The sequence below is a fragment of the Ictidomys tridecemlineatus genome, chromosome 11, assembly GCF_052094955.1.
Source record: "Ictidomys tridecemlineatus isolate mIctTri1 chromosome 11, mIctTri1.hap1, whole genome shotgun sequence".
Classification (NCBI taxonomy): domain Eukaryota; kingdom Metazoa; phylum Chordata; class Mammalia; order Rodentia; family Sciuridae; genus Ictidomys; species Ictidomys tridecemlineatus.
In genome coordinates, this window is record NC_135487.1 from 34,731,636 (window position 1) to 34,743,320 (window position 11,685).

Genomic DNA, 11,685 nt, shown 5'->3' on the forward strand with positions numbered 1-11,685 from the left:
TCAACTTCCTCAATTACTACATAGTGATTTTAGTATTATCACTCTCATTTCATCAGACTTTGAAACTTATCAGACTTTGAAACTCAGGATGTTAAATTCATCCATCCCAGATATAAGCAACAAATCTCACTACCATCTTAACCTATGAGCCCTTCTTTGATATTCCACTATTTCACTCCATGCTATTCTTTATCTTTCCTTTTTCTCTGATCTAATAAGTGGCATGGATTTATGTCTTTTATTTCTCAAGGAAAAGGACTCTTGAATCTAGATGGGCCCAAGTGGTTCCAGCATCGGCGACTACTGACTCCTGGATTCCATTGTGATATCCTGAAAACATATGTCGATATGATGGCTCATTCTGTGAACACGATGTTGGTAAGTAGGGTGGGAAGTGAAGCTCTGTTGCATTGCAAGGGGCTTCTAACTGGAATTGTATTAGGCATACATTTCATGGATAGTGAAAATCAAAAGTCAATTTCTGAAATTAATCCATGTATAAGTACCCACTGAAAAATAGATGTTTGTGTAAGCTTTTGCTATTTTCTTTGGGTGATTAAAATAATAATGAAAAGATCTAGTCTTCTGACTTAGATATATTCTGAGATTCTATAGCAATACACCAAGTACCAAGTAGTGATATTCATGCAGTAAGTGCTGTAGGTGACAGGTAAGAAAGCCAAGACCAGCTATGGCAGCTTCTGATTCCAGAGAGACTAAAATTTACCATGAAATATAAATTAGATGTGTGTATATGTAGATAATATGATTGAGAGAGTTCTAGATGGAGCTGGTCAGCATGAACAACGGTTTGTAGGTTGGAATGGATTTGTATGAGGTCCATAAAGAACTAAGCAGAGGATTAAATGTCTTCATTGAAATCCGGATATGAAGTTCCCCTTGTAGATAGTGAAGGATCACCATGAGATGATCTACACCCCAAAGGAGAAGGAGGTCTTTGCAGAGGAGCATTCCTGGGATCGTTTCTGATTTATAGTTAGCTGTGCCCAAGCTCTACTTTTAAAAAGCTTTTAATTTTTAAATTGTATTTCTTTTAATTGGATGAATAATTCATTAATACAGTTTCATCGTAAATACTTCAAACACCAAAAAGCCAAATTCCCTTCACCATCATCTCCAAAATCATTTCTGTTCCCAAGGAATCACTGTTTCCTGTTCCTCTACTGGCTTCTCAGCCAAGTTCACAGAATCCCATTTAACCCCTGAAGTCATTGGTGAGGTCATGAGGCAGAGATCCAGAGACTACCAACCAGGTACAGAGTTAGAGAGGGAAGAGGGCACCCTCTTCCAACTCTGGTGCTGCTCAGCGACCAACACAATTTCAACCTCCATTTCTAGGAGCTATTTCTGCTTTTCCTGTTTCTCAGTCCATTTCCAGGAGTTCCTCTCATACTTCCTCTCCCTGCAGAACGGTTCCAGAGTGCACTGAACTTCAAAGACTGCTCATGCTCTCATCTCTTCTAAACATAACATTTGAGCTCATTGTGCACACTGTATGCATGTGTTGAAATATCACATTGAGCCCCATTAATAGATTCAACTAATGGAAATTAATTAAAATATTTTTTAAAGTAGCTAATTCAGATGCAAGCTAAACTGACTAAACAACTGACACTTTGGTATAAGGTTTTCAAACTCTACCTTTTATTCAGACTCCTAGTCCTTGGGAACTAGCTTAGCACTTGTAGATGCTCAACAAATGCAGGTTGACTTGAGCTTAAACATTTCCATTTATTTGCATTTTTACACAAAGAATATTTATATTGACAATTACATTTACAACTGGGGACTCTGTGCCAGTTCAGGAAAGTCATGCAAAGCATTTCAAGCCGTGTGAATAGGTCTCTTTGTGGGGGGAATTCAGGTGAGCACAGGTTGCACCTGGCTGGGAGCCAGCTCCCTGCAACTACTCCTCTGCACAGCTTCTCTCTAGCCCAGTTTCTGAATATAAAAATTTTTTTGAAAATGTTGCAAGTATCTTTTAAGTACCGTTACGGTGGTTGAGAGTAGTGGCAGGATGTCTAGCAAGTTGGGGACTGAAAGTGAAGGAAGGAAACCTTTTGTACTTATGGGGCCTGCACTAGCAATGCCTATTCTACAGAACTCTGATCTATGTGGAAATAGTAATACCTGAAGGACCATTTACCAGATATGCAATTTATTGCATGTTTTTTATCACTCAGCTAGATGCATATTTTTCTTCTTCAAGCCCAATATAAGCACATGACTCATTTGCTTTCTTAACTTTGGTTCCTGAGGGGTCAAAATTGTGTCTCTTATGTTATAAGGGCAAGGTCAGGGAGGAGACTGCAAATGAAGGCATTTTGATGATAGTGATGATGTTGATCTTGACCTCCTCTGCCAGGATAAGTGGGAGAAGATTTGCAGCACTCAGGACACAGCTGTGGAGGTTTTTGAACACATCAACTTGATGGCCCTGGACATAATCATGAAATGTGCTTTCAGCCAGGAGACCAACTGCCAGATAAATGGGTCAGTGACAAAGAGAGCAAAACAGATATTTGTTCATCATTATCTAAGTCAATTATTGACACAGTGTCCTAACTTTATTTTCTAGCTCCCTTGATCCTTATGTAAAAGCAACGGTTGAACTCGGCAAAATTATATTTTATCGAATGTACAATTTCTGGCACCACCATGACATAATTTTCAAATTCAGCCCTAATGGCCACCTCTTCCAAGAGTTAAGCAAAGTGCTACATCAACACACAGGTAAATACATGGGTATTTCTTGGATTGGATTTGCCCAAGTCCATATATCATCATTAATTGTATTGTGGCTATCAAGAGGGATAAGCCTCAGTGTGAACAGAAAAAAATGATTGTTCTTAATGGAGCTTTTATATGGACAATGCTCAAATGAAATACAGTTTGAGTCCTTTAGAAGAGTTTGCTACATCCATAGTAGTAATTAGTCTTCTCAGGACTTCTCATTATGTTATGCAATTTTTATTATGTACAGTTATTAATACAAACATAATAAGTGGACTCTTAAGATTTCCAAACATATATAACATATAGGTTTTGTGCAGTTATTGCAGTAATAATTATAAGTTAAAAGTACTCATGCAATGTAGGAATGGATGGGAGAAAGAGTAGACATGGAAATGCACCAAAAGAAGCTTGATTAAAAAATATGTTTATGTTAGCAAAGTGTAAACTCAATAATTAAAATAGAATAAATTTTTAAGCAATTCAACATTACTTTTCATAAGTATCATAATAGAGAATACTCACCAGGAAGTCTATCCTTCATGGATTCCATCATTAACTAGCAGCATGACTTTGGACAGTTACTGCTTTGTTTCAAAGTCATCTGAAAAATGGTGATTTAAAAATAAACCTATCTCATAGGTTTCTGGTGATGATGAGTGTGCTAATACATGTAAAAGGTTTAGGATAGTACCTGGCACTGGATAAATATTAAATATAAAGTATAGTTACTATATCAAATATCTTTGCCCCCAGGAAACTTTCAAGACTCACCAATACATGCGTATTCACACTTACATATACACATAGATACTATAAGGAGGATATTCAGTGAAGCAGGTTAGAAACAATTTAAGATACAAGTGGGCATTACATGTTTATAGCAATAGTCCTCAAATGTTTTTGCATCATGGATCACAGAAAATATTAACTTTTATATGGTTCATTGGAGTAAACAGGAGTGGATTTGAGGACAGCTACATAGGACTTTGATGATTCTTTACATTTTCATTATGTATAATTATGATGAAAAAAAACAAAATCAAAAGTATTAGAGAAAATATTAAGTGTCCAGGTTGTTGAAAACAAAACATTTTCAGTTGTGCATGCCATAGTCCCAGTAACTTGGGATGCTGACGCAAGAGGATTGCAAGTTCAAGGCAGTCTCAGCAACTTATTGAGGTGCTGAGCACTCTTTGAGACCCTGTCTCTAAATAAAATACAAAATAGGGCTGGGGTGTGGCTTAGTGGTTGAGTGCCCCTGAGTTCAATCCCTGGTACCTCCAAAAAAATTTTTTTTAAATAACTTGCTGGGGATTTTAATTGTGAGTATGTTGAATCTAAAAATCAAGTAGGGAAGAAGAAGTGACATCTTGACAATATTGAGTCTCCTCTCTATATACATACATGGAATATTTTTTCATTTATCTAGATAAATTTTATTTTTTTCTTCAGGTTTTTAAAGCATTCCTCATAATGGATTTGCACATCTTTTGTTAAATTTATACTAAGTATTATGTTTTTCAGAACTAATGTACATAATATTCTGTTTTTAATTTCAAATGCCAAATGTTTGTTGGTAGTATATAAAAAATTACTTCTATTTATTAACTTCATATCCTACAACCTTGTCATAATTACTTACTAGTTTCAGGTGTTTTTTTGTTGAATCTTGGAGATTATTCTACTATCATATGATCTATGGATAAACATAGTTCTGTTTATTCTTTCCTAATCTGTATACTTTATATTACTTTGTCTTATTGTATCAGCAAGGATTTCCAGTAAGATGTTGAATAGGAGTGGTGAGAAGAGACATCATTGTTTTATTCCTGACTCTATTGAAAATATCAAGTTTCTCATCATTATCTATGATATACACTTAGGTATTGTGTAGATATTCTTTATCAAGGTGAGGAAGTTTTCCTTCTGTTCCCAATTTGCTGGGATTTCTTTTAAACATGAATAAGTGTTAAATTTTGACAAATGGCTTTTCTGTATTTACTGATTAATCGTACTCTTTCTTCTTTACGCTGTTAATTAATAAGTTACATTGATTGATTTTCAAATATTGAACCAGCCTTGCCCACCTGGAGTAAATACCACTTTTGTTGAATTTTTGCATCTATGTTCATGAGAGATATCAGTCTGTGGTTTTCTTGTAATATCTCTGTCTTATTTAGATATGAAGGTAATGCTGGCTTCATAAAATGAGTTAAAGTATTCTATTTTATGGAAGACACTGTACAGAATTCATTTGATTTCTTCCTTAAATGTTTGGTAGAGTTCACTAGTGAGATTATCTGGGCCTGTTTTGGTTTTTTTTTTTTTTTTTCCTGTTCTGGAAGGTTCTTAATGATTGATTTAGTTTCTTTCGTGGATACAGACCTCTTTTAATCTGTCTCTCATGTGAGTTTTTTGAAGATTTTATCTTTCAAGGATTTAGTCCATTTCATCTGGGTTGTTTCTTTATTGGGTGAAGTATTCCACATATGTCAATTAGATTCAGTTGATAGATGGTATTGTTGGTTTTAACTGTGTGCTTTCTGATTTTTCTACACTGGATTTATAATAGAGAGACAGTGAAGTATCCAAATATTCTATCAGTTTTTGCCTCTTGCATTTGGATGCTTGTTGTTATGCATACACATTAAGAATTTTTGATGTGCTCTTAGAGAATTAACCTCGTTATCATTGTAAAATACCTTCTTTATCTGGTGCCTTTCCTTGCTCTGAAGTTTATTCTGCCTGGAATGAATATAAATACTCCAGCCTTCGTTTGCTTATTTATTATGGTTTACCTTTCTTCATTTCTTTACTTTTAATCTGTATGTATCTTTATATTTAAGGTAAGTTTCTTATAGACAACATGCTGTGTCTCATTTTTATGTACTCTTGACAGTCCATCTTTCAATTGGTACATTTAGATCACTGGTGCTTAAAAGAGATAAATGATATATATAGTTGGATTAGTAGCTACCAGATTTATTACTGCTTTCTACTCACTGTTTTTTCTTTGGTCTTCCATTCTTTTCCTACCTTTTATGGGATTTTAATAAAGTTCTTTTTTTTACATTTATTTATTTTTTTAATGTGGTGCTGAGGATCAAACCCAGTGCCCCACACATGCCAAGTAAGCTCCCTACCACTGAGCCATAACCCCAGCCCACCTTATGTAGTTTTTAATTCAGTGTTTTCTATGACTCAATTTTTTTCCACTCTGTCAGCATATCAATCATACATCTTGCTTTTGTCAGTGGCCGCACATATCCACAGTTAATCCAAGTCTACTTTCCAGTAACACTACACTACTTCACTGGTAGTGCAAGCACCTTCTGGCGGAGTATTCCTGATTTCTCCCTCCTGTCCCTCTATAGCATTACTTGCCATTTATTCCACTTATCTGGAAAATATAATCATTAAATATATTTTTGCTGAAATTACTTGAGACAAACTGTAATCTGTTAGCTCAGTTGAAAATAGGAAAATCAAAAGACCTACATTTTACCTTCACTTATCCTCTAACGCTCCTTTCTTTGTGCAGATCTGAACTTCTGGTCTGTATCATTTTCCTTCTTGCTCAAGAACTTCTTTTTAACATTTCTTACAAAATATTTCTACTGTAACAAATTTACTCAATTTTATATGCCTTAGAAAGTTCTCCTTAATTTTTAAAGATGATTTCTCTGGGTACAAAATTCTAGGTTAATGAGATTTTTTTTTTCTTTCAACACTTCAAACATTTCACTACACTTTCTTTTTGCTTGCCTAGTTTCTAACAAGAAGTCCAATGTGATTCTTATGCTTGATCCTCTATAAATAAGGTGTTTTTCCTGTGTTTTCTTTAATGATTTTCTGTATGTTTTGTGCAGTTTGAATATGCTGTGAATATGTGTATTTTTATATCATCCTATATGGCATTCTCTGAGTGATTTGGTGTTATTAATTTTGGAAAGTTCTCAGTCATTTATTGCTTCAAATATTTCTGTTTCTTTCCTCCTTCTCCGTGTGTGTGTGTGTGTGTGTGTGTGTGTGTGTGTGTGTGTGTAGAGGTAAGTAGCACCTTCATATTTTTATCCATTTCTTCTTCTATGAAAGTAAATTGTTTTTCTGTTTCTATTTCAGTCAATTTTGTTACATTACTTTCCATTTTATTTGAGTTTTAAAATATATGTGAGTAGCAGGAAATAGTCAAAAATATTTCTACAAATAAAAGTTATTTTCCTATTATGCTGGAGGCCTTTGACTTAAACATATGCAGGCAGATTTACCTTTGTGCTGCCTGATGGGAGTTGTAATTATAGATTATTTAGGTAATAAAAGAGTTGGTTCTGCTGGGCAAGAGACAAAATGGCCTAGTAGAAGAACCCTTTGAGGAATTTGGCAAGTCACAAGAGTGAAGGCAACAAAGGGGAAACTATTCCAAGGAAAGAAAGAAGAGAAACTCCAGGAATCAATAAATGAGTGACAGAAAGCCTAAAATGCATAGAAGCAGAGGAAAGGCAACTCTGAGTAAAGTACAAAGCATTTTACAACCTCAGCCCTGACTCCCCAGCTGAGGGAGGTGAACCCAACCCTGCAAGCCCAAGGTAAAATGGTCTGTTACTTGAAGTATATATCTTCTTAGCGATTGTCTTGTGATATCATGACTTTTAGTACTAAAAAATGAATCTTGTTTTAATAAGTTTTGTTCAAATTCTACTTTGTCCAATATCAAGATTACAACCCTGCTTCCTTGTCATTTCTGATTGTCTGGTATAATCTCAACCTATCCTTTTATGTTTAGCCATTCAGAATTACTTTGTTTTAGGTATGTTTCTTCTATGCAGCACATAGTTGCATTTTATTTTATGAGCCAGTTTTAAAATCTTTTTATTTCAATAAGCAAATCATTCTCATTCTCATTCATTGAAATGACTGTTATACATGGTCACAATGCTGTCATGTAATTATGTTATCATTACTGTGTGTATTATGGTATAATTACTGTATTTATTTATTAAAGTTGTCATGACAAATGATCACAAACTAGAACAGATGTTTAGAACAGACTTTTTCTCTATCACAGTTCTGGAGGCTACAACTACAAAGTATTGGCAGGGCCATGTTTCCTTGGGAAGGCTCTAGAGAAGGCTCTTGCCTTCTCCTTCTACCTCCTAGTGTCTGCTGATGATCCTTGGCATTCCTCAGCTTGCAAATGCATCACTATTATTTCTGCCTGTCTCCAAATGTTTGATTTCTCTCTGTTTCCAAATTCCTCTCTTCTTTTAATAATACAAGTCATTGAGGTAGGTCCTACTCTAATCCAATACAACTTTATCATAACTTGATTGCTTCCACAAAGACTATATTTTTGAAATAAGGCCTCCTTCACAGCTCTTAGTAGATATGAATTTGGGGGAGACATTATTCAATCCACTATATAGTTTCTTTATACAGCATGTCATCTTTGGTCTTTTTAAATATACTGCCTTTGATATTTAAGTTGTTTATATTTTTTAATTTTTTATTTGTTCTTTTTAGATACCCATGACAGAAGAGTGTATTTTGACATATTATACATACATGGAGTATAAAGATGTTTATGTTTTTGTTCTGAGGCTACCATAGTATTTATTTCCTTTGTAGAATCCTTAGTCTCCTACTTTTCTTTATTTAACCTTTTACTGTTCTAAGAGGTCTAGCTTGCCAGTTTTTGTATTGTGGTAAAATGAATATAATTTAGCATTTGCCATCTTAATCTTTTGCAAGTGTACACTTCAGGGACTTCAAGTATATTGACATAGTTGAGCAACCAACTGCTCTTTTAATGAAGTAGTCATCTCTGTAGATTCCTCAGAATGGGTTCATGAGCACAACCTTCCCTGAGTTCTTCCATGTTTAAAACAAGTTTTTTTCTATAGCCTTGATACTGTAAGGACAGTTTGTCTACATATAAAATATTTATCTCATACTTTGTTTCCTTGAGTTTCTTGGAAATGTTCTACTATTGTCTTGATTTCTTTACTGTTTGTCTCAAGTTTGAGCTAGCCCAATTTTCTCTTCCCTAAAACTCATTTCATCTTTTTGTCAGAAGTCTCTGAGGATTTTTTTTCCTCTGTCTTTAATGTCAAATATTTTTACTAGGTATATATCACAATTGGTCATTCTGTTCCAATTTTTCCAGGCAGAGACTAGGTCCTTTAATGTAGAGATTTCAATTTTTTTTTCTAGAAATTTTTCTTGGATTATGGTTTTAACTATAGCTCTGTTCCATATGTTTTTGTGGTTTTCCTTTTGGTCCCTTCAAACAAGCATGTGTTGGAGGTGGGGGGTTATTTGTTTATTCTTGGTCATTTTTCCATTATTTTGCCTATCTTCTATTTCATCTGATAATTTTCATGAAGATGATATTTCAGAGGAAAAAAAAATAATGATTGATCATTTGAATCTAAATTTGAAATTATCTTAATTATATTGCTTGCCTACTGATATAAACTATGTCTTTGGTTTGTTGTATTTTACTTTGGAACTTTGATCAAAAGTTGTCCATTTGATGGAAAAATAAATCATCTGTGAAAATTAAATCAACTTAAATGTAATGTACCCAGTCTGGTCTCTGAAAAGCCAGCAAAATCTGAAGTTATTCATGGGCTCTGACTTACTTTATAATTTACTTGACTTTGATTGACTTTGCTGCCACTTTGGTAATGGGGAGATATTATTCTACCCAGAAAAGGTAATCCAGGACAGAAAAAAAACCCTCAAGGCTGAAATGAAGCAGGATAACACTCAAAAGAAAAAGTACCAGGATTTCCTGGATATTATCCTTTCTGCCCAGGTAAATCTTCCAAATATCTTAGCCTAATTAATTATCCAGTTAACTATGTGTGTAGGTGGATAAAAGGGGATGGGGTGGGGAAAAAAGCAAAGCTGATCCAATAAATTTAACAGTACTTTGAATTGAGAGGTTGGCTCCATGAAGGTTAGGGTAAGGATAGAATTCTGCAACTGTCACTAGACATAGTCATTGAAGACTAAATTATGTATTTGACAGGATTGGGGATTATATAGATATAAGGAGTTTAGGGAATCAAAGGAAAATGAGTCACATGAGTAAGCATGTAAAAAGAGAAGGAGTTGGCACTGGAAAATCTGGATAGATCTGGGAGTCTGAAGAGAATTCCTTGGGTCTGATGAGTGGAAAGCACTTTGCAGTCTGCTTTTCCTATCTAATGTTGGTTCTCCTTTATGCTCTGAGTGAGATGTCACTCATAGAATATATTTGTTGAACTGAATTAAAATTGAAACTTTTTTTAAATCTCTAAGTTTCCCCCTAGAGCCACTAATTTTAATTGGGTCTCCAAAGATCTGTAAACTCGCATCTCATTAAAACATCTCTACTGTACATTCTAGGCTGAAAATGAAGACAGCTTCTCCAATGCTGACCTGCGGTCCGAGGTGAACACGTTCATGTTGGCTGGGCATGACACCTCGGCCGTGAGCCTCTCCTGGCTCCTCTACTGCCTGGCTCTGAACCCTGAGCATCAGGAGAGATGCCGGGAAGAGATCAGGAGCATCCTAGGGGACGGGTCTTCCATCACCTGGTAAGATCTACCTCTCTAATCATTTCATTCTAGTTCTCTCCCTGGGATTCTGGGGTATTGTTGCCCTGGTTCCTTAATAATGACAGTGACTCATGATATGTGCATGTGGAAGCAGAAGAGGTAGGCTGTTTCTCTGTTCTTTCTCAAGAAAGCCCCAAGTAAGTGCCTTGTCTTTTGCAAAAGTTCATTCATCCAGAAATTGTCATTGCTTTTCTATTCAGTGGTGTATAAAATGACCCATTTCTTTCTTTCACCTAATCTCTGGCACATTGGAAATGAGGACCTGACCGGAGGCTAGCATTTAGAATTTGAATGGTTGGGCCCAAGTGGAACTCCTGAGAGAGCTGAATGAACAGCTGCATCATTTAAGGCTCATTGTGGACACTCTCAACCATCCCCTTGTCATCAGTTTCATTCCTCGAGGTGACTTTGGACTTTGAACATGGTATTCAGTAGGGAAATTTGATGTGGGCTCTGCCCTCAGTGAGCTCACTGTCTAATGCGGACACAGACCTCCATGGAACAAATTGAAATATAGCGTGATAAGGACTATGATAGAGATATGTGCTAGCCACCAGAAAGACTTAGAAGACAGGCACCTAGCCTGGCATGGGGGCTCAAAGTGATTTCCTTAGAATGAGTAGAAGTTAACCACATGGAAAACTTCAACTCTACTTTGCTAGGTTTAAGCGTATCTTGTTATTAATAAAGTCCATCTTATGGATTTGCTCCTCAAATATGCTGTTTGCAAAGAAACAACATGTTTCTGACATAAATCACACCCTTCATCCTGCCTGGTGAAAAGGAGCAGAAAGATAGAAATTCTAAGGGTCACTGAGCCACATGACTAGGAAAACAAATATTGTATTTCATATGAGAAGATTAGCTCAATTGAAATATTTGTAAAGCAAAATTTGAAGTTATAAAGGTATAGCAGAGCTATCATTTTATAAGGAATTATAATGATTTATTAACACAAATTAAAGGCTTAATTTATATAGCATAAAATACAAAATTGGGCAGTCATTTTTATTTTTTGCCAGGGGTGGGGTGGGGTGGGGTGGGGGGTGGTACTAGGGATTGAACTCAGGGGCACTCAACCTCTGAGCACATCCCCAGCCTTATTTTTTGTGTTTTATTAAGAGACAGGGTCTCACTGAGTTGCTTAGTGCTTCACTTTTGCTGAAGCTGGCTTTGAACTCACCTTCCTCCTGGCTCATCCTCCCAAGCTACCAGGATTACAGACATGCACCACCTCATCCAGCTCATTTTTATTTTTAACTGACAAATATACTCAAGATGTTTTGATACTTGTATAACTTGTGGGATAACTAAATAATCAGTA

General features: G+C 35.6%; 1 protein-coding gene across 3 annotated transcripts in view; it reads left to right on the forward strand.

The window, feature by feature from the left end:
• Cyp4x1 (cytochrome P450 family 4 subfamily X member 1) overlaps nt 1–11,685 on the forward strand; it is a 58,039-nt gene that overhangs the window by 38,460 nt on the left and 7,894 nt on the right. For all 3 annotated transcript variants that reach the window (XM_078026217.1, XM_078026218.1, XM_005318002.4), the window contains exons 4-8: nt 251–378; nt 2,387–2,514; nt 2,600–2,754; nt 9,468–9,574; nt 10,150–10,340. In XM_078026217.1, coding sequence (XP_077882343.1) covers nt 251–378; nt 2,387–2,514; nt 2,600–2,754; nt 9,468–9,574; nt 10,150–10,340 — 709 coding nt within the window. The remainder of the gene's footprint in view (nt 1–250; nt 379–2,386; nt 2,515–2,599; nt 2,755–9,467; nt 9,575–10,149; nt 10,341–11,685) is intronic.